A 24,544-nucleotide genomic window follows, 5' to 3' on the forward strand; every position below is an offset into this window, starting at 1 on the left:
ATAGTCATTCACATCGGCGTCCCTTGTGTGGGCTCTGTGTCGAGGATGTCGTTGTGGCTTGTGCAGCCCTTTGAGACTTTTGTGATCTAGGGCTACATAAATAAACATTGATTGATTGATATTACATTATTTGTTTTCACGTAAAAAAACCGATGTAGCGGCTAATATTTTGCCATGGCGGGCTGCCACAAGCAAATACATTAAGGCTTGTTATTGTTTTTTAATATCCATCCATCCATCCATTTTCTACCGCGTATTCCCTTCGGGGTTGCGGGGGCGCTGGAGCCTATCTCAGCTACAATTAGAAATTAATGAAAAACTGAATTGAATATGCATTTATAAACTATGAGAGGAATATTATAGGGTTTTTGGGTCCATTCACAGAGGGTCTTCGAACATTGATCCTCTGCATAGTGGGGATCTGCTGTAAAGAAACGAAAAGGAATGGTAATAGAAAATAGGGATCAACAGCGCCGATATTTGTCATTTTGACATATACCGATATCTGCCTCTTTTTATTGTTATCACCGTTTGTTTGTTTTTTAATATTGATAATAGTCACATTCACCCTTATTTTCACAATTTGTTATAATTGTAAATGTAACAATCATTGAACAAATGCCTTTTTTTAATCTAACGGGCCCATTTACGACTTGTTATTTTGACTCCGATGCAGCCGCTTCTCTCTGTTTAAAGCAATGTCCCGCCCACGGCGCCATCTGATTGGTTACACAAACGAAGCACGGATCCCTACTAATAATTGGTATCGACTCTAAAAAAAACGTATTGGTCGAGCTCTTATAGAAAATATAATTTAGGGTTGTCAAAGATAACGTGTTATCGCATGTGATTATTCACAAAATGTTGCATTAATGATGTACAAAGGCAAATTATTCTTATAATTTATTTGACAGCACATGATCCTTTACCTTAACCACAGATGGTTACCTGAAATGCGGGCGTAGGTGGTTATACAGTCCGTGATCAGGTAAATGCATTACTTGACGGTACAGGGTGCTAATTCCCTGTCCAACTGTTGATTCATTTCATTGTCTTGCTATTAAACAAGCAGTGAAAATCTAAATAAATATATTTAGCAGTAGCCCTGCTTGCAGAATTGCAATATTGTGCTCCAAACTGGCATATTTACACCTGTAGTGTTGCAGATGTTCATTGATATGCACTAGGGTTGTACGGTATATCGGTATTAGTATAGTACCGTGATACTAATGAACCCCCCCCACACACACACACACACACACACACACACACCACCACCCCGCGCCTCCATCGTCATCGTCACGTCGTGTCATTGCTGGTTTACGAGCAGACTAGCATATTCGGCAGTGCACAATCACTGAGTACTTATAAGCAGACACAGTGTGTAGACAGAAAAGGGATAACAGATGCATTTTGGCTTAAAAACTAACGATAAAGGTGAAGTTATAACACTGAAACGCCCACCGGAAGAGGTGCTTTAAAACATGGCTATTTTTCTACCGGCTAAAGTCCAGCCCCAGTCGGCAGTGTTTTAGCTACTTCTAAATCACTAATCCTTGTCTCCATGGCGACAAATAAAGTAAGTTTCTTACAAGTATCATCCCTGCAGGACGAGGAATAGCTAAACATGTTTCACTACACATCGTAGCTCACCGGCGTCACAATGTAAACAAACGCCATTGGTGGATCTACACCTAACATCCACTGTAATGATACCAAGTACAGTAGCGTATCTAGTCGATACTATTATGATTACGTCGATATTTTTTGGCATCACAACATCGTCTTTCGTTTTTTTTATTTATATTATGTTTATAAACTCAGGAAAAATGTCCCTGGACACAAGAGGACTTTGAATATGACCAATGTATGATCCTGTAACAACTTGGTATCAGATTGATACCCAAATGTGTGGTATCATCCACAACTAATGTAAAGTGTCAAACAACAGAAGAATAAGTGATTATTACATTTTAACAGAAGTGTAGATAGAACATGTTAAAAGAGAAAGTAAGCAGATATTAACAGTAAATGAACAAGTAGATTAATAACTAATTTTCTACCACTTTTCGTTAATTATGTTGACAAAATAATAGAATGGAAAATGACACAATATGTTACAGCTAAATTAGGAGCCTTTGTTTGTTTACTTACTAATAAAAGACAAGTTGTCTTGTATGTTCACTATTTTATTTATGGACAAACTTGCAATAATAAACATATGTTTAATGTACCCTAAGATTTGTTGTTAAAATAAAGCCAATAATGGAATTTTTTGTGGTCCCCTTTATTTAGAAAAGTACCGAAAAGTACCGGTACCAAAATATTGGTACCGGGACAACACTAATATGCACTTTCCCTAAAAATTAATAAGTAAATACAATAAATAAAGTATGTGGATATTTTTGTAAGTTGAATGTAGTAGATAGAAAACGTTCAAGACAGACACGCTGGAGAGCAGATACATGAGATATAGGCGAGGAAGACGTCAAGGGAGGAGAGGCGATATATATGGCGGCTACAGGGGAGAACAGCGTGATCGCTCTCTGATGGATTAAAGGGATGCATGAGAAAACAGTAGGAGGGGAATAGAAGTGAAGTTTGTGCATCTCCTTGGGGTCGCACTAAACACTGCGATCATTAATGTTGTGGAGTGGAGAAGGCGATATCTGGCAGGGGCGACAGTCAGATAGCATTAATTAAAAACTAAGCTGCAAAATGGAAATGAGGACGTTGCTGAGGCCGGAGGACACTTTGGAGAAGTGGTGACGGGGAGCAAGTAAATGACAGCTGATGTTTTGTTTTGTTTGTGTTTTTTTCGGAGCACAAAGTCCACAATATTTTCCTCCATCTTAGTTTGTTGTGCTCGTTTTTTATTCTCTTTTTGTTTAGTGGAGCATTTCACTGTCGATCCAAGTGTCCCAGTGGCCTGTGGGCATGCAGGTTCGACAGTAGCAGTCCAGCAGCTGTCTTTAAGATGTTTGTCTCTCGGTTGAAAAAGTCAACATGCACACATTTAAGCTACAGTATAATGCTTCTTTTTGGTCAGTCACTATTACATGCACACATTAGCCAGATTACTGCCAGGGATGGTTCTCTCTGTGAAGTCCCAGGTTACATGCACTAGTCGTGCTTATTAAACTATTTGTGCCTTCAAAGGACAGGGTGGCGATGTTGGTGATTTTTAGCCCGCTTAAAGGGGTCATATTATACATAATTTTTTTTCTGTACTTACAACACTTAATTTTGGTTTACATATCATGTAATGATTGTTCCTTGGTCCAAATTGTACATATACAAAACCCAAAACCAGTGAAGTTGTGTAAATCGTAAATAAAAACAGAATACAATGATTTGCAAATCCTTTTCAACTTATATTCAATTGAAAACACTGCAAAAACAAGATACTTAGCGTTCAAACTGGTAAACGTTGTTATTTTTTGCAAATATTCGCTCATTTGGAATTTGATGCCTGCAACATGTTTCAAAAAGCTGGCACAAGTGGCAAAAAAGACTGAGAAAGTTGAGGAATGCTCATTAAACACTTATTTGGAACATCCCACAGGTGATCAGGCTAATTGGGAACAGGTGGGTGCCATGATTGGGTATAAAAGCAGCTTCCATAAAATGCTCAGTATTTCACAAACAAGGATGGGGCGAGGGTCACCACTTTGAGCAAATTGTCGAACAGTTTAAGAACAACATTTCTCAACGAGCTATTGCTATCTACGGTCCGTGCTATCATCAAAAGGTTCAGAGAACCTGGACAAATCACTGCACAAGGCCGAAAACCAACTTTGAATGCCTGAGACCTACGAGCCCTCAGGCGGTACTGCATCAAAAAGCAACATCAGTGTGTAAAGGATATCACCACATGGGCTCAGGAACACTTCAGAAAACCACTGTCAGTAACTACAGTTTGTCGCTACAACTGTAAGTACAGTATATATATTTATGTATTTTATGTATATATTATATATATATTATTTATATATATTTATTTATTTATATATGCACATTATTGCTTTTTTTCATCCTGCACTACCATGAACTTATGTAACGAAATTTCGTTCTTTTCTGTGCTGTAAAGTTCAAATTTGAATGACAATAAAAAGGAAGTCTAAGTCTAAGTCTAAGTCTACAAGTTAAAACTCTACTATGCAAAGCGAAAGCCATTTATCAACAACACCCAGAAACGCAGCCGGGTTCGCCGGACCAAAAAGGAAAAAAAACATCTGTACTGTTATAGGCGCAAAATACTAAAGCCAGCATCGGTGATGGTATGGTGGTGTATTAGTGCCCAAGACATGGGTAACTTACACATCTGTGAAGGCGCCATTAATGCTAAAAGGTACATACAGGTTTTGTAGCTACATATGTTGCCATCCAAGCAACATCTTTTTCATGGACGCCCCTGCTTATTTCAGCAAGACAATGACAAGCCACATTATGCACGTGTTACAACAGCGTGGCGTCGTAGTAAAAGATTGCGGGTACTAGAATGGCCTGCATGTAGTCCAGACCTGTCTCCCATTGAAAATGTGTTGCGCAATATGAAGCGTCAAATACCACAACAGAGACCCCGGACTGTTGAACAACTTAAGCTGTATATCAAGCAAGAATGGGAAAGAATTCCACCTGAAAAGCTTCAAAAATTGGTCTCCTCGGTTCCCAAACTTTTACGGAGTGTTGTTAAAAGGAAAGGCCATGTAACACAGTGGTAAAAATGCCCCTGTGCCAACTGCCATTAAATTCTAAGTTTATGATTATTTGCAAAAAAAATGAAGTTTCTCAGTTCCAACATTAAATATATTGTCTTTGCAGTCTATTCAATTGAATATATATGTTGAAAAGGATTTGCAAATCATTGTATTCTGTTTTTATTTACCATTTACACAACGTGCCAACTTCACTGGTTTGTATTTTGATGTAAAGACCTCATTTTGGCTGCTTTTTGACTGCCTCTAAAAATGGTCCGTTTTGAGAGGTGGAGTTGTTACATGCAAATGAAGAGGACAGTGGCGGCTTTTGAGTACAGTAAGGTTCGCTGCAGCTCTCTCCGTTAGTCACGGACAGGGAGTGACAGAAATAGAGTCTCTAAACACGAGTACAGTCCATAATAGCACCAGAAATAGATGATACATTTGTTGCCAGTCGTTTTTATAACAAAAGAGTAACTGGAAGGATTGGAGAAAGGTCTAGATATTTTTTTTTTCCCCAACTAAGTACATTGTACAAAAGGCAGCAAAAATTAAAAAATTGAGCAAAACAATATTAAGTAAGACAAACATATATGTACTACATATTGATATGTACTTACAGTTTATATCATTGTTTAGTAGATATTTTACATTAATTTACATGAACTTTCTTCATTATTTAATGAAATCGGCGTACATTTATTTCTAGGTAGGTAAGGACTTTGACCTCAAATGACATTATTTTTGTAGTCTGTAGTTGGAAATGTCAGATTTTTATAGAAAGAAGAAGAAATTGGAAAATTACTAGGGCAATTAGACTTTTTGTTCTGTGTCCTCCCATGATCCATGGTCACACGTGAATAGTGCTATTCTTTTCCTCCTCCGTCTTTCATTTGCTCTTTACTTCTTCTTTTGTGTGTGCTGTGCTCCTCTGTCACAGAGCTGTGAAGCGAATTGTAAAAGCACAAAAAGTATTAGAATAATTATTTCTTTGTTTTTACAGTTCCTCTGCTATTCCACGTTCCTTTCATCTTTCTTCCCACTCATTTCCGTGTGTCTTCATTGTGTTCATCCCGTGCTCGCTGTGTCATCAATCACTGGGAGACTGGTGTAGCCAATTCACACACACTCATACTTGCCCTTCCCATATCTTGTACTCTCTTTTGTTTTGCACTCTCATTTTTCATTTAGGGTTCTAACTGTGGTATCAGTTGTTCCACATAGAGCAGACTAATATGGAAAATGTGTTATATTACATATTATTATGATATTGTATATTGGTAATATACCATATAGTATTATCATATATTATCAGTGTATTGTATTTAATTATCAATAATTTTAATAATATGTCTACAAGGCTCGTTCTTCATGCAGTATTGCGTCACTTCCGGGTTTTGCATGTTAGCATGCACAGCATATATACAGTCGTGGTCAAAAGTTTACATACACTTGTAAAGAACATAATGTCATGGCTGTTTTGAGTTTCCAATAATTTCTGCAACTCTTATTTTTTTGTGATAGAGTGATTGGAGCACATACTTGTTGGTCACAAAAAACATTCATGAAGTTTGGTTCTTTTATGAATTTATTATGGGTCTACTGAAAATGTGACCAAATCTGCTGGGTCAAAAGTATACATACAGCAATATTAATATTTGGTTACATGTCCCTTGGCAAGTTTCACTGCAATAAGGCACTTTTGGTAGCCATCCACAAGCTTCTGGTTGAATTTTTGACCACTCCTCTTCACAAAATTGGTGCAGTTAATTGGTGCAGTTCAGCTAAATTTGTTGGTTTTCTGACATGGACTTGTTTCTTCAGCATTGTCCACACGTTTAAGTCAGGACTTTGGGAAGGCCATTCTAAAACCTTAATTCTAGCCTGATTTAGCCATTCCTTTACCACTTTTGATGTGTGTTTGGGGTCATTGTCCTGTTGGAACACCCAACTGCGCCCAAGACCCAACCTCTGGGCTGATGATTTTAGGTTGTCCTGAAGAATTTGGAGGTAATCCTCCTTTTTCATTGTCCCATTTACTCTCTGTAAAGCACCAGTTCCATTGGCAGCAAAACAGGCTCAGAGCATAATACTACCACCACCACCACTCTTGACGGTAGGATATATATATATATATATATATATATATATATATATATATATATATATATATATATATATATATATATATATATATATATATATATATATATATATATATATATATATATATATATATATATATATATATATATATATATGTCTTAATTAGATTATCCAAAAAAATAGTGCTCGATACCGTGGTAGAGCGTAATATGTATGTGTGGGAAAAAAATCACAAGACTATTTCATCTCTACAGGCCTGTTTCATGAGGGGTTTCCTCAATCATCAGGAGATTTTCTCCTGATGATCAGGAGAAAATCTCCTGATGATTGAGGAAACCCCTCATGAAACAGGCCTGTAGAGATGAAATAGTCTTGTGATTTTTTTTCCCACACATACATATATATATATATATATATATATATATATATATATATATATATATGTATATATATATATATATATATATATATATATATATATATATATATATATATATATATATATATATATATATATATACACACACAGGTATATATATATATACTTTGTATATTTATATATATATGGAAGACTAGATACGTGAGAACTGTAGTAGCCTGCTACGTGAAAAAATAAATTAAAGTCCCTACTTGGCAAGCCGGCATCCTTGATGTATTTTTTTTCTGCCTAGTAAAACCACAGAATGTTCAGAAACTCTAGTCCCAGTCGCCATAAATTTGCGGCCCAAAGACGTGTGTCGTCCGTCTGCTCATTCATATTTATGGCTAACGGACGTGTTGCTACACTTGTGTGAATATGTTTGTCTCTCCTGACTTATTAATCTACTTGCTAATGTCATCTTCTTATCTGGTGACATTCTTCTGCAACGCGATCCTGTTAGCCTTCTGTTGAAATGTACAAAGCATTTATTTTTGTTTTCTTGTTTCACAACTTCACATTTTAGCACCGCGGTTAGCATAGCTTCTCCTCTCCTCCGACCTCCTCCGTGTTTGTCCGCGCTAACACATAACGTTAAAAAATGTTGGCTAATGGTTCCTTCATGGTTAGTGAGAACCAAACCTTGAACTAACGTTTGGAGAACATTAGCATTAATGCCTCATTTTAGAACCATCTGTATTACTCAATGTGACATACATAAATAATCAATGTTTGGACATTTGTCCATCGTTTCATGAATCGTCCACATTCTAATCGTGATGCATCTGAGAATCGATCATTTTTCCCGCCTCTCGTAGCATTGCATGGCAGACTGCATCATGCCAACTGTGATTCTATGGATTGCCTCCCATAAGAACTCGGGTTATAGAATGAAATAGTCATTCCAATGGAAGTGTCATGATCCGTGGTCCGGATCATGTTTTGTATTTTATGTTAGTTTTGGACTCCTTTAGTTCCTGTTTGTGCACCTCTCAGTTTGTTTTGGTTGCCATGGTTGCTCATTGTGTTCACCTGTCTCTGATTAGTGTTCGCCCGCTCACCTGCTTCCCGGGCACTAATCAGAGGCATTATTTAAGCCTACCTTTGCCGGTCAGTCGGCCTGGTGTCATTGTTTGCTTCATGCTACCTGCTACGTAAGTCTTGTTTGTTTCATGCCACAGTTAGTGAGTATTCCTTGTCCATAGTCCACGCTAAATAGTAGCATTAGCTTCGAGTGCGACTCCTTTTCCATTTTTTGTACTATTTTGATATTTTGAGGAATAAATCATGTTCCAACCTGCACGCATTTCGGAAGAACGAACCCCACAGCAAGCTGCGAAAACCCGGTCGTGACAGGAAGTGTCATAAATAGTACACAAACTTAAATCTTATCATGTGAAACAGCAACCACATGTATCTCAAAATAAGCGTCGTAAAAGCTTAATGATGTTTTTGGTTTTATATGCTCACTTTCACCTGATTGGGATCATTCTAATTACTCAGATTTGACATGTTAATTAATGTTTCTTTGAGATTGTGCCTAAGGTGAAGGAATTGGTATATTTTACTTTTTAATATATATTTCCCGGCTCATATGTGCTAGGAGCATGCAGGAGATGGGGGAATCATTTAGAAAAGGTCAGTCAGGGTGCCAGGAGCTGAAAATGGTACTTGTGTTGGCAGAATAGCATCTCAACAGCCACTCTGGATGATGAGCAGTATTCAGAAGAAACTAACGTCTTGTGCACCTTCTATGATTTATTATAGATTGATGGCAACGTGTGCATATGGCTCAACATGTGAACGTCCTTGTGTAGGCGCTGCTCTCTTCTTCTCCCAAGTCGTCGATACTTAATCAAACACTGTGATTCTGATTGTTTGGGTTAGAATTTTTTTAAAGTAGATCTGCACTTTTTTATTTATTTTACCTATCATTCATAATCCTTATGTAGGAGAAGAACACATATGTTTTTATTGTTTTTCGCATTCTAACTTGCAGACTAGCAAAAGCCTGCAAACAATAGAGGCAATGAGATTGATGGCGTCAATGCAAAACCTCAAAAGCGCCAACAAAACTCCATTTACATGTCGCAACCTGCAAATTAACCAAGTGCACTTTGCTTTTTGGAACCACAATGGAAACAAGCCCTTTGGCTTTTTGTGCCAACCATTTGCCTTTTTAAAGCATTACATGGATTCAATTCTTTAAGATGTCAATAAACTTCTCAATCAATCAATCAAAATTTTCACGTGCTAGTAAATGAAAAAAAAATTGTAGCACAGAAAAAACATTTTTTGTAGCAATATGAAATGTCTTAAAGGGGAACTGCACTTTTTTGGAATGTTGCCTATCGTTCACAATCATAAGAGAGAAAGAAAACGAAGGTTGTTTTGTTTTTTTTCGCTTTCTAACATATACAAATCAGCTTGTTCTTGGTGGCCAGCAATGCAGCTAATGGGAGCAATCGATTCTACCTCTAAATCACTTTTGAAATACATTAAAAAAACCGTCAACGATACTTAATTTGCGTTCCGTAACCTGTATAATGACCAAACTGTGGCGACATTGTTATTGTAAGAGCGAACATGCGGAACTCTAACACATCGGCATAAGCTAACCTCGGCGACAGCTTCAACGTCAGCACGAAACGCGTTTGAGTTTGTAATGCACAATCGTAATAGAGTATCTGTAAAGTATTAGCCCACATTTCATGTTTTGTTTGTACACAGCTAGCCAGATAGTTAGTGTATGTACTGTAGTTGTAATAACAAGCATGCGTGTATCATGACTAATATAAAGTGTGACGCACTCGATGGACTCGATGGTTGTCTGTTTGGTCCAGCAGGCCGGGGACGTTTTTTCCGGTTAATTTTGGGTAAGCACACCATTTATGTCGAAATAGCTTGGCTTCCAGTTCCACATTTTGCAGCTTCGATTCACTTCACCTCACTCTCTCGGCTCCGTCTGCTCAAACGGCTCACCTTTCTTTTGTGCTCGATTCTAGAAGCAGCAGTTCATCCTCCATAAATTCAGATTGAAAAAGATAAGTTTGTGAATCCTCATTTGTCCAAAAATAGTCGTCTTTGTTCTTTGTTACCAAGTCTGCCATGGTTAGAAAACACACGCGTGTTTGATTCCGGAAGGGGTTGTTGCCAGAAGTCAGGAAGGAAATCAATGTGCCGAAGAATTGGTTCCGGCAATGATTACAATGACCAACATACGGGAAATAGTGTACATATTATATATTGTTATGAACAGTCTGTTATTACATTATATATATACTTGCAGTGTGTATATAAAAGGTTGATGGAGGGTTTTGAAATTATTTTAGAGGGCTATTTTAGCGGTGACTCCCATTAGCCTTGTCTTCCAAACGTTTTTTAGCATCTTTAAAGTCCCTCCCCCCCCCCACCCCCCCCAAAAAAAGACGTGTATTCTTGTCTCTCATAATGATTGTGAACAATAGGCAAAATCCCCAAAAAAGTTCAGTTCCCCTTTAAATATCACAATTTCATTATTAACACATTACCATAACAAGGCCTACTGTCACGCTCAATTAAACACAGAGAGCATCCCAAAACTGTGCTAGCACTGTCACTAACACGAGTGTAGGGCTAGGCCAGGGGTCGGAAACCTTTACCACACAAAGAGCCATTTTGACCAGTTTCACAAATTAAAGAAAACAATGGGAGCCACAAAACTCTTTTGAAATTTAAAATGAAATAACACTGCATACAAAGTTTTTTTTTGCTTTGTGCTATGTATAAACCAGGGGTCTCAGACATGCGGCCCGCACCTTAATATGAAAATTTAATGTTAGTGCGGCCCGCAAGTTTTATATGAATGGCGCTTGACAGCGTCATACTTGCCAACCCTCCCGATTTTACCGGGAGATCCCCAAAATTTAAGTCTACTTTTCTCTCGAATGTCTGCTGATTTTCACCCAAACAACAATAATAAGGGCGTGCCGTGATGGCACAGCATTTAACGCCCTCTACAACCTGTACTAACAGCGTGCCAGCCCAGCCACATGTTGTATGCAGCTTCAGCTAGCACACGTGAGTGACAGCAAGGCATACTTGGTCAACAGCCATACAGATCACACTGAGGGTGGCGATATAAACAACTTTAACACTCTTACTAATATGCGCCACCAAACCCCGCCCACCTCAACCGACGCACGGAGGGGGGGGGGGCGGGTTTGGTGGTAGCGGGGGTGTATAATGTAGCCCGGAAGAGTTAGGGATGCATGGGATTCTGGGTATTTGTTCTGTTGTGTTTATGTTGTGTTACGGTGCGGATGTTCTCCAGAAATGTGTTTGTCATTCTTGTTTGGTGTGGGTTCACAGTGTGGCGCATATTGGTAAGAGTGTTAAAGTTGTTTTATACGGCACCGTCAGTGTAACCTGTATGGCTGTTGACCAACTATGCCTTGCTGTCACTTACGTGTGCAAGAAGAAGCTGCATACAACATGTGGCTGGGCTGGCACGCTGTTAGTACAGGTTGTAGAGGGCGTTAAATGCTGTGCCATCACGGCACGCCCTTATTATTGTTGTTAGGGTGAAAATCGGAGAATATTTGCCCCGGGAGGTTTCTGGGAGAGGCCCTGATTGTAAATCGGGAGGGTCGGCAAGTATGCAGCTGAGCCGCATCAGAGTGGTCAAAGAGCCGCATGCGGCTCCGGAGCCGCGGGTTGCCGAGCCCTGGGCTAGGCGATATGGACCTTAACTCATATCCCGATATAGTTTGGCCCATAACCTAACCCATAAATGAAAATATTTATTGACCTAACTAATTATCCCCACTTGATTTTAAAATATTCACATGTAAATGATCACGGCGCCGCTGTAAATAGTTTGTATTAGTATTTATAATAATAATATTACTAATACTTTGTTAATAGGTCACAAAATATAATTGGAGTATTGTTGGCGCTTTTTGAATGGTTATTTATCGGATTGTCTGGGCGTAATAGTGAAGCTCCCATTGGCTCAGCTGTAAAGACTTTTATTTACGTTTATTAAATATTTAGAATGCATTAAAAAAAACTCCATCCGTCGTCATGTCTTTCATAATGATTGTGAACAATAGGCAAAATTCCCCCAAAAAGTGCAGTTCCCCTTTAAGACAGGCTGACACAGCTCTGACCGACGCAAGGTACGACAATTGTGGAAAAAAATAAGTCAGAAGTGCCACTCGCCGTCAAAGTTCTTCAAAATGGCTGCAGGAGGTAAACATGATAAAATGTAGGGGGGCCGGCCTCTTCAGAATTGCCGTGGTCATGTACAGGAAGTTATGTCATCGAAATGGCAGCCCCCGATGGTTTCAAGCGGAATGCAAAATTAATGAATGAAGCGTTCGTACGCCGCGATTAGGTTCGCACACCGAGGCATATTTGCCTTGACGTAAAGGTTCGTAAACCGAAAAGGTTGCAAATAGAGGCATTCGTGAATAGAGGTTGGACTGTACTATTTTGTGGACAAAAATACCAGAAAGCTGGCTTTATTTCTATCTGAGTACCGTAGTCGCTCCGGAGCAGGCACGTGCACACATAGGGCCCTATGGGTGCCTGAGCCCCTGCCCTTTTTTGCCTCGTCTTAAAAAGTGCCCTCTGCCTTTGTGTGTGTGTTTTTTGTTTTTGTTTTTTTATTTAAACAACATTAATAAATTCCTGTCAGGGATGTAAAAAAAAAAAAAAAAAAAAAACAGCGGTACAAAAACTCCATGTTTTCTTGTAATACCGGGTTGTTTGAGCCTCCCGCTTCCGCCAGAGAGAGAAAGTGCCCCTGGCTGCAGCCCGCAGATCGAGGAGGGGCTAAACGTTTAACCCATGGGTTCACCCCTGCGGGCTCCATCTGGTGGCGGAGACCCGGCAGATTCTCAAACGTCATTATAAATAAAGCTCCGGGAGTCGCAAACGGCAACAATCACTTTCCCCTCCATGCTGCAGTTCACCCCGGACTGCACTACACTGCACTGAGTTTGACGGTTGAATGCTGATTGGCTGTTACTTGCATGAATATTTTAATGATCGACTTGTTTGTCTATCCATACATTAGTTTATAATGTACAATATCGAAGTTGGTCTTTATTCGTTTCGAAACCGGGTTGCTTTCGCGGTTCAAGGGAGTAACCCCTGACTGCAGCCTGCAGATTGAGGAGGGGCTTAAATGTTCCCTAAATGTGGACTGGTCTAAACTTTTAAACGTTTAGCCCCTCCTCGATCTGCGGGTGAGTAAGTGAGAGGAGAGAGAGCCAGGTTACTGCGCCCCTGAGACGTGACAGTGGAGCAACTTGAACCTGTGAGTTATGGTCTAGTCGCCGTCCACTTATTCAGCATCTAATACGGGTAATATTTCAGGAAAACGCTGTATTATTCTATTATTCAATGTGTCAGCTTCTGTTTTTGCCGGACGTCGGAGCACGTCAAGTCCGCACAGAGCAGAGCGGATCGTGCGGGACAGGAAGTAATGTCCAAAATACAAAATAAAACACCGGGTTAATTTTCTAAATAAAATGCACTGTGTTTACGGCGGATCACATTTCTCTCACAGTAGAGTTTTAGATATAAGGTTATTGTGACTTTGCTATTACTGTGTGGGTTAACAAAATACTAATAATAATAATGATAATAATAACAATAAGAAGAAGAAGAACAATGATAATGATACTAATAATAATAATTATTATTATTATTAATAATAATAATAATAATTTCAGCATTCTGGGGATATAAGATGTAGGTTATCTGTTAGGAATATTGCCATCTGTATTTAAACTTGATTCATGTTGATTATGCCTGCAGCACAATGCCAAAAAAAAGAAAGGATACAGCCCTCTGCTGGTCCCTGGTCCATATTTTTGGCCCTGTATTGCGTTTCAGTTGTTTAGTCTGAGCATTAAATGAGATAGACCATAAGTTACAACTTGATGGTGTTTTCATCAAGTTAAGGGAAGAAGGACAGATTTTCACATTGAAGTTTTTTCCATTTGGGTATTTATTTTTGTATTTTTTTTCAAAGTTCATGTTGCACTGTCAATGTTCAATATTAAAGTGCTTATCTTTAACAATAAATAGCCTAATAATAAACCATTGTTTTGTTGTTTTTCATGTCTTCCAAGCCTATGATAATGTGAATTAACTCATTATGACCATAATTTGTTGACACAAAAGAAATGGCAATCACTTTTACCTACAAAGGACACACAGCTAAGTAGTTAGCTTCCTATTAGCAAATTTAATTTTACATTAATTTCCATATTGTGTAAAGGACCAAAAAAAAAAATACCTGCCCTTTTCTGACTTTGAGCCCCTGCCCCTCTATAATCATGTGCACGTCCCTGCTCCGGAGTATAAGTCGCACCGGCCGAAAATGCATAATAAAGAAGGAAACAAACATATATAAGTCGCACTGGAGTATAAGTCGCATTTTTTGGGGAAATGTATTTGATAAAACCCAACACCAAGAATAGACATTTAAAAGGCAATTTAAAATAAATAAAGAATAGTGAACAACAGGCTGAATAAGTGTACGTTATATGACGCATAAATAACCAACTGAGAACGTGCCTGGTATGTTAACGTAACATATTATGGTAAGAGTCATTCAAATAACTATAACATATAGAACATGCTATACGTTTACCAAACAATCTGTCACTCCTAATCGCTAAATCCCATGAAATCTTATACGTCTAGTCTCTTACGTGAATGAGCTAAATAATATTATTTGATATTTTACGGTAATGTGTTAATAATTTCACACATAAGTCGCTCCTGAGTATAAATCGCACCACCGACCAAACTATTAAAAAAACTGTGATTTATAGTCCGAAAAATACGGTAGATTATTTTAGTCACAAAAAAATTTGAGTTTCAATCATCACATAAAGTATGTATGATTTGTTGTCTTGGTTGACAAATGTCTTTGCCTGTTTACAAATCCAGACACAGTTGATCCAAAAATATGAGCTTGTTTATTTTAAATGAGAAACAGACGAGGAAAAGAGCAACTAAGAAAATCTCTAAGCAAAAAAACAGAAAATGAAGTGAACAATCCATCACAAGCAGTGAATTGCTATATGAATATAGAATGGAAATCTTTGATTAAAATCCTTGCAGTGGGAAGAAGGGTCTTACTTTCCCTAGAGAGAACCAAAGACAGTTGGAGCAGTAGTTTGGTTTCATTTTTTCTTTAGTTTCTGTATGAAACTATTAAAATTGAATCAAACCACTCCAGGGCTAATATTTGCCATCATAAAACCTTCATTGACGAAACAAACTATTTTAAAGTGCAACAATTAAAAGTTAGCCATTGTTGTTAAGGACACTACAGCAGTGGCTGGGATGGTGGACGGGGGATTAGATCAGCCAACCCTCTGGTTACTGGACGACTGGCTCTACCTTCTGAGCCACACCACCCCTTGTTGACTAACTGGTTAGCTTCCTTTTGAAGAAGGACTGAACAATGGCAACTGAAGCAACATACAGATGTTTGTTGATGTAATTGATTGTACTGTTGTTTGTATTGTTTGGACTGTAATCGATGTGGAACATCGGTCACACTTATTTTATACAATACTCCCAAGTCAGAAGGAAAAGCATCCGATTAAAGAAATATCAGTTTCGCAGGAGGGAAAAACAGAAAAGGTTACAAAGCGTAAATACTGTACTAAAAAAGTCAACCAATTACAACTCTGCATGGATTTTTTGGAGGTTCACGTCAAGTTCCCCAGTATGGTTTGGAGGGAGAGGAGGAGTTAGCCGTGACACCGTAACATAATGCGAGTTCAAACCAGGCAAATTGGGACCCTAAGTAGAATTATATTTGGGGAAAAAATATTTTCACACTTTATTTATGTGAAACGAATCTTGTACAAACTAAATAGCATCTGCAGATGATCTAAGCTCAGATAGTTTCTGTGCTACTTGCTGTACAACAGACATCTTGGCTTGGTTGGCCACCACGAGGGATGATACTCGAAACCGGTTTTCTCGGTTGTTCGATAAGAAAAGAACCGAGTCCTCGGACTCGTATCCCTTTTTGAGAACCGGTACCCGTTATCGAAACCACTATAGTAAAGAAAAAGAGTTGCTTCTTTATTCGAATCCCTGGGACCAATCCCGTCCCGACCAGAAGTGCCCCGTGAGAAATCACAAGAAATTACGTCACGTAGCTCAGTCATTAGGCGCAGATAGCGAAAGCATGGGCCGGAAAAAGCGCTCCAAGGTGTAATAAAGTTCAAAACAAAAGGTATAATCCAATGAATAACTTTACTGAGAGATTTGAGCAGGGTACAAACACATGACCAACACTTTTACGACCAACCGGAAACATAGCAACCAGGCTAGCAACGCACCTCCTTTACGGCAGCTGTCGCAACGTTCTTAAAGCAAGCGCAGCACATACATATATGACATCTCCCTTTTTTAACTTTTGTTTTCTTTCCTTGTAAACAAAACAAAATCACACTGTATATGTGTTGTCTGTCTAATTATAAATAATGCAGACGAGGCGTGTTGACTGAGTTCTTGACGTTTACTTTCACAGCGTGCTCAACCTCATTCTTAGCTGCCGGGTGGCGACGTGCACAACACTTTTCGGGGCTACCGCGCATGCTCGTCACTCCCGTTGCATGCTGGGTAGTGTAGTTGTTATATTCCTAGCTCATAACATCACATCTTTCCCCCTATAAAGAAATAATGTTAACTCAATAAAGTGTATTTCATTTTTTAGCATTGTAACCACATTTGCAAACAACTTTTCTTTTCATAGAATTTTCTTTCAATAAAGAAATAAAGTGAAAAAATGTCAAAGCATCATAACAAACAGTTATGTCAAATAGCAGCAGAAGTGCACTTTTTGGAGAGCTGTATTATTTTCAGTTTTGTGCCCAAGGGACTGATTTTATTTAACACTATAGTATTATTGATACACCTATAGTGATCACAGAGACAGGTTGTTTTTGTGTTACTGTATATATTTGTTTTTCTGAAAAATCCCACTTAATATACTTTGGGTAACAACAGTCAATATTTATTAATTTATTAGATTTTATTTTTTTCTTATATAATAAAAGTGAGCTTTGGTTAAACCAAATATTGTGTGTTTTTTTTCCATATACAACAACCTATCTGGACTCGATAAGAGAATCGATAAGGAATCGGTTCGATAAGAGGATTCGATAATAAGCTCGAACTCGATAATTTCTTATCAAACATCATCCCTAGCCACCACTAGTTTTCACTTCTGGAAAGAGGTCACGTCACGGAATACAAGCAATAGAGAGGGAAGACCCTGATTGAAACTAACAGATGAAGGGTCTATTGTGAATGGTTGTTTGTCTATATCCATCCGTTTTCTACCGCTTGTCCCTCTCGGGGTCGCAGGGGTTCTGGAGCCTATCCCAGCTGCACTTGGGCGTTCAGGCAGGGTACACCTTGGACAAATCGCCACTTCATCACAGCACATACTTTGTCTGTATGTGCCATGTAATTGGGTATACCCTTCACCTTGCCTTGGATAGGCTCCAGCTCACGCGTGTTTTTCTTTAAACCTAAAGCAGTACTAAAACTTTATTAGAACATTCACAACAAAATAATTTTCAAAAAAGGGATTTGCATTTGTTTATTTCAGAAGGGCAACTTTTGTTGGGTTTGTTGTCTTTGAAGATGTGTTCCCAAAAAAGACACCCAGCTGTGTGTTTGTATGTACTGTATGCATGCACATCCTTTGATATAAACTAATATTTGTATTTTGATATTAACAATAATTTTTCAATGTCAGTGAGTTATATTCCAGATGCTAGTAATACATTTTCTTCCTGCTGTGTTTTGGTTGTATTTTAAGACAATGTTTTTTCTCGGGAAGATTTCTGCGGGGAAAAAAATAATAACACAAATTTGTCTTTCTTTCCTCAGTCTGATGTCATCCAGAAGATACTACTTTGAGATTCTGCACAAGCAGGATGACAAGGGTTCGGATCATGTGGAAGTTGGGGTAAGTGCATATACGATGAATGTTTTTGGCTTCAGGAGTCGTTTCTTCACACTAATAAGAGCTTGTCTTGTGATGCATTTGCTTTGTAAACAAGCATTTTGCTCTCTGTGACACTTTTCTGTACACTTTTCTGTGATTAAATTGTGTGTTTGACTTATTTCCCCCAGAAAGTCATCTAATCAAATCCTTCAGGAATGATTGCAAACTGTGTTTCTTTCTAAAGTGATGAGTTTGAACTTTTCTCCATTGCATCTCCTGGCTAGTCATTTCATACCTCATAGTTTATTTTTCCTCCCTGCGTATCATCGTTCACCCATAGCAGGGGTCGGGAACCTTTTTGGTTGAGAGAGCCATGAAAGCCAAATATTTAAAAATGTATTTCCGTGAGAGCCATATAATATGTTTTAACACTGAATACAACTAAGTGCGTGCATTTTTAAGTAAGATCAACATTTTTAGAGTATAATAAGTCTCTTATTCTTTTTAATAACATTGTTATTCTGAAGATAACCAATAATAAATAAAATACTTCTTACCATTAATGCGACTTCTAGAACAGGTGCGGTAGAAAACGGATGGATGGATTAAAATGCATGAGAATGTTTAATATTTTCAACGTTATAGTGATTACCAGCGGAATTATTAATTACTTATTGTGTTAAGCAATGTCAGGTAAGATTAATCTGAGAGCCAGATGCAGTCATCAAAAGAGCCACATCTGGCTCGAGAGCCATAGGTTCCCTACCCCTTACCTATAGTGTTAATTTTTCTATTTTGCTCCAGCTCTCCTCTGCACCACTTCTCGACTGTAGCAGTAGTGGTGTTCTTTCTGTGCCTGAGGCAAAAAGCTTAGAGATGAGAGGTTCTTCATTTCAAGCTAAAGTTTCAAATACCTGGAGTCATGCGTGCTCGGACTTTGAGTGGGAGTGTGCATGACGACGATAAAAAGAGATCACTGCTGTACTGAATATTTTTACAGCCTTAGGTTATCATCGCCATGGTGACTTGTATTACTGGGGCTGCTTTTTTCTTCCACAGAGCTTCAGTGTCTCCTTTGTGCTTTTGCTTCTTTAGCATTTGTCTCTGACTCGATACTTCTTGCTTTACTTTTGTCCTTTTATTGCATATTGTTAGCTAATTTTGCCTGTCTACATTTAAAGGCCTACTGAAATGATTTTTTTTTATTTAAACGGGGATAGCAGATCCATTCTATGTGTCATACTTGATCATTTCGCGATATTGCCATATTTTTGCTGAAAGGATTTAGTAGAGAACATCGGCGATAAAGTTCGCAACTTTTGGTCGCTGATAAAAAAAGCCTTGCCTGTACCGGAAGTAGCGTGACGTCACAGGTTGAAAGGCTCCTCACATTTCCCCATTGTTTACACCAGCAGCGAGAGCGATTCGGACCGAGAAAGCGACGATTACCCCATTAATTTGAGCCAGGATGAAAGATTTGTGGATGAGGAACGTCAGAGTGAAGGACTAGAGTGCAGTGCAGGACTTTATTTTTTCACTCTGACCGTAACTTAGGTACAAGCTGGCTCATTGGATTCCACACTCTCTCCTTTTTCTACTGTGGATCGCGGATTTGTATTTTAAACCACCTCGGATACTATATCCTCTTGAAAATGCGAGTCGAGAACGCGAAATGGACATTCACAGTGACTTTTATCTCCACGACAATACATCGGCGAAGCACTTTAGCTACGGAGCTAATGTGATAGCATCGGGCTTAACTGCAGATAGAAACAAAAGAAATAAACCCCTGACTGGAAGGATAGACAGAAAATCAACAATACTATTAAACCATGGACCCGTAACTACACGGTTAATGCTTTCCAGCCTGGCGAAGCTTAACAATGCTGTTGCTAACGACGCCATTGAAACTAACTTAGCAACGGGACCTCACAGAGCTATGCTAAAAACATTAGCTATCCACCTACGCCAGCCAGCCCTCATCTGCTCATCAACACCCGTGCTCACCTGCGTTCCAGCGATCGATGGAGCGACGAAGGACTTCACCCGATCATCGATGCAGTCGGCGGCTAGCGTCGGATAGCGCATCTTCTATCCAAGTCAAAGTCCTCCTGGTTGTGTTGCTGCAGCCAGCCGCAGATGTCCAGAATACTGTGGAATTTTGCAATGAAAACCGAGCTTTTTGTATTGGATACAATGTGTCCGAATACTTCCGTTTCAACGATTGACGTCACGCGCATACGTCATCATACATAGATGTTTTCAACCGGAAGTTTAGCGGGAAATTTAAAATTGCACTTTATAAGTTAACCCGGCCGTATTGGCATGTGTTGCAATGTTAAGATTTCATCATTGATATATAAACTATCAGACTGCGTGGTCGGTAGTAGCGGGTTTCAGTAAGCCTTTAAGAGTCATCTATTGTGGTATTTGACACATTACCTATTAGCATGCTAACATTAGCAAGCTAGCTTTCCTTAAATCTAATTTTACTAGTATACATTTGAGTCATATATTTTGGTACATATTTGAACTTTTAGCATGCTAATATTAACATGCCATATTTGTTAACTAATTTTACTGGTATAAACCTCGGTCTTATATTTTGGTACTTGACACATACTAACTGTTAGCATGTTATTGTTAATGGTGGTGTTGTCAGGGCAGTGGAAATATTCACAAGGCCGCCAGTAAACACCATGTGCAAGGGGGAGGCCCACGAGGTTTGAGAAGGTCTCACGATGCCTACCAGCTGCCTTGTATGTGTCCGTGGGGGGAAGCAGGCCGACATGTGAACCGGTATTCACCAGGAAACGTCTCCCTTGAGATGCCTATCATTCACAATCCTTATGTAAGACAAGAACACATAGGATTTTCTTTTTTAATGCATTCTAAATATTTAAAAAATGCGATCAAAAGTCAGCTTACAATGGAGCCTTTGGGAGTCGCTCTATTCTGCCCATAAAGCCCTAAAAAAACATTGAAACACCTTAATTGAGGTGTTATCTGTATATACATGTTATAAGTATGTATAATGTAGTAACGGGCACATTAGTAATAACATTTAAAATGTATGTATTTTGCTCATGTAAAGCATACATGGAGCAATAATTTCAAGGTTTGCTTTTTTCACTCCTGGCAGACTTCATGAGAACCAACAAGCATAATGAAACATCACTTACTGTACAATGTCTGCTGTCATTTGGATGCTGACTGATGGAATCTTTTGTATAGTCCCACTTAAATGAAAAATGACTCATAATCTGCGCGAGGAAAAAGGAGGGTGTCGTTCCCGCCATTTCCGGCTGTAAATTGTCTGTCAAAGTGTACCAACTTGTCGGATTACATCCTCACCCGTCTACTATCCAGGTGGGAGGTATGATTTAAAATCTAGAATAAACTTCCGGGGAAGCGAGGAAACAGTCGATATTCAGCCGCATAAACTACTGCTATACAACTTGGTCTCATAACTCAGAGAATATCCTGAAGCCACTAAAGTCTCTCTTCAAGAGAACACTAAAAATTCTAGACAAAAAGCCTATAAAGTATCATTATTGTAACATTTTAAGTAAGTATAGTATTTTGGATCTAGATAATTATCAGACATTCATGGATGTTTGCCTCATCTTTAGAGTTCTAAATAAACTTGCTCCCCCTCCCTTGATAGATTTTATTAATACAAAAATAGCAGTCAAGTAAACACCAGAGCAGTGACCAGAGGGGACTGCAACGTACAAAGGCGCAGGACTAAATTTGGCCAAATGGTGGGGACTATCAGAGACATACAGTCATGGAATAGGCTGCTAGCCCATGTCAGAAACTGCGACACCTATTTAACATCTAAAACTGCACTGAAACAGTGGTTGAAAAGTAATCAGACATGCACGCACAATTAGATTAATCACAAGTTTTTTTTGTTTGTTGTTTCTTTTATATTATAAATGTTTAGTTTTTTTGTCCATGTTCTTTGCTTAAGGTATGCTTGTAATATGATAAATGATAAATGGGTTATACTTGTATAGCGCTTTTCTACCTTCAAGGTACTCAAAGCGCTTTGACACTATTTCCACATTCACCCATTCACACACACATTCACACACTGATGGCGGGAGCTGCCATGCAAGGCGCTAACCAGCACCCATCAGGAGCAAGGGTGACGTGTCTTGCCCAAGGACACAACGGACGTGATAATGTGTAATGTTTTGTGGTTTATGTATTCTTTTGTATCATGTCCTGTTGAATGTTTACTGTATTAACCTGCCTTAGGACAACGGATGAAAATTAGCTATTGTGCTAACTCCGGCATATTTACATTGTTGCTCTATGTTGATGAATATGCATTGTCCTAATTTAAATAAATAAATAAATGTCGAAATAGGCACACAAAGTCGTGGTCACGGCGCCGCTGTAAATAGTTTGTCTGCGTTAGCGCTTATAATAGCAACATCACTAAAACTTGGTTAATATTCAAGTCACGAAATGTAGATGGAGTATTGTTGGCGGTTTATGGATGTTTTTTTTTTTTTATTGGGTTTTATGACGGAATAGAGGACCTTCCATATGCTTAGCTGTAAGCAGACTTTTATTTACTTTTACTTTCGAGTTAAAATGCAAAACAAAAATATATTTGTCGTCATGTCTTTCATAATGATTGTGAACGATAGGCAAAATTCCCCCAAAAAGTGCAGGTCCTCTTTAGAGTATCTCAAATATTGGCCTTATTGCAAATTGTTTTCTGATATATGAGAACTTTTTCAAGCCACACTGTCGAGTGTCATTCACTTCAGCTATTTATGAGAGTGAAGCATGGAATAAGCCTCCTAATACAAAGCCCTCCCTGCTATCTACGAGGCATCAAAGTGGTTTATACTCGTCGAAACTATTAAATGTAAGTTACAAAGGTCACTACCATTGTGTGTGTGTTTACGTTGCACTTTGTTATTACGGCCCCCTTGTGAGATTTAACAGAGAATAAATATCACACCTCTACAAAAATAGCAGATTTATTGCAACTGGCCCACAACAGCAAAAGCACAGGGCTCATATAAATCCACACTAAGGGAGGCGCTCATTTGTTGTCGAGCAGAGCTTGGTTGCACAGCTTTTCGTTGTTGTATGCCAGGCTGTGATTGTGCGGTCAAAGTTGGGCTTTTCATGCAGGAAAGTGTTTGTTTTGCAGCTAAGAAAAAGAATACACAGGTGCATATAATGAAACCGTGTTATTCCAAGGTTGGCCCATTTCTTCTCTTTGTGTGAACGAAAATGGGAGAGCAGATGCAAGAAGGGAGAAGATAAGCAGCATTTAAACATCGGGAAAAAGCTGGTTAGGCATAGGATTGGATATACTTTATTTATCCCACAATGGGGAAGTAATGCGGTTGTGGTGCAGATGTTAAGTAAAACCTAATAAAAAACAATGAAAAACTAAAGATGAGTAATAAGTATTGCACACTGCTGTAAATATAAATTATATATAAATGAATAAGGAAAACAAAAACACTATCTTAACACCCACTTCCCTAAAGGAATGGAAAGAGCAGCAGCAAGCCCGTGAATGAGGAGCTTGTTGATCAGTTAGGATTAGTAAACAAGTTAGCAAAGTTGACAAAACTTCTTCATTACTTGAGTCAGGACTGGAAATGTGCCAGCAGCACTCTTTTATTCTTCAAGTGTCATGAAACTGTGGCTTTTCTGCATGAGTGCTGTTTTGTGCTGTTATATACAGAACAGTTAACTTATTAGGTTTGTGTATGATAAAACACCCCTAGATCTATAAGGGACCGGTACTTTTCAAACAGAGTTTAGTACTATTTTTGATTCATTAGTACCACTACTACTCAAGATGATCTCCTGCTGGCCCCACTATGGACTGGACTCTCACACTATTATGTTAGATCCACTATGGACTGGACTCTCACAATATTATAGTAGATCCGCTCAACGTTCATTGCACCGGTAGCCCGGGGTTGGGGATCCCACATCTGCGGTCCCACATCTGCAGTCCTCTCCAAGGTTTCTCATTGTCATCCCATTGGGTTGAGTTGTTTTTTTTGCCCTGATGTGGGATCTGAGCCGAGGATGTCGTTGTGGCTTGTGCAGCCCTTTGAGACACTCGTGATTTAGGGCTATATAAGTAAACTTTGATTGATTGATACTATACCAGTACCGGTATACCGTACAAGCCTAATCAAGATATATATCATATTGTGACAACCCTGTTGATGACAAAGCACATGTGATGATGACCTTAGAACAGACCTGGGCATTCTGCGGGCCGCGGGCCACATCCTTCCCTTTGTGCGTCCCTGTCAGGCCCGCGTTAGGCCAATCATAAATTAC

At 38.8% G+C, this 24,544-nt stretch overlaps 1 protein-coding gene across 3 annotated transcripts in view; it reads left to right on the forward strand.

Moving 5' to 3' along the window:
- Nucleotides 1–24,544, forward strand: part of b4galnt4a (beta-1,4-N-acetyl-galactosaminyl transferase 4a) — a 503,111-nt gene that overhangs the window by 415,562 nt on the left and 63,005 nt on the right. For all 3 annotated transcript variants that reach the window (XM_062036152.1, XM_062036153.1, XM_062036154.1), the window contains one exon: nucleotides 18,148–18,226. In XM_062036152.1, coding sequence (XP_061892136.1) covers nucleotides 18,148–18,226 — 79 coding nt within the window. The remainder of the gene's footprint in view (nucleotides 1–18,147; nucleotides 18,227–24,544) is intronic.

This window comes from Entelurus aequoreus, linkage group LG24 (genome assembly GCF_033978785.1).
Source record: "Entelurus aequoreus isolate RoL-2023_Sb linkage group LG24, RoL_Eaeq_v1.1, whole genome shotgun sequence".
Taxonomy (NCBI): Eukaryota; Metazoa; Chordata; class Actinopteri; order Syngnathiformes; family Syngnathidae; genus Entelurus; species Entelurus aequoreus.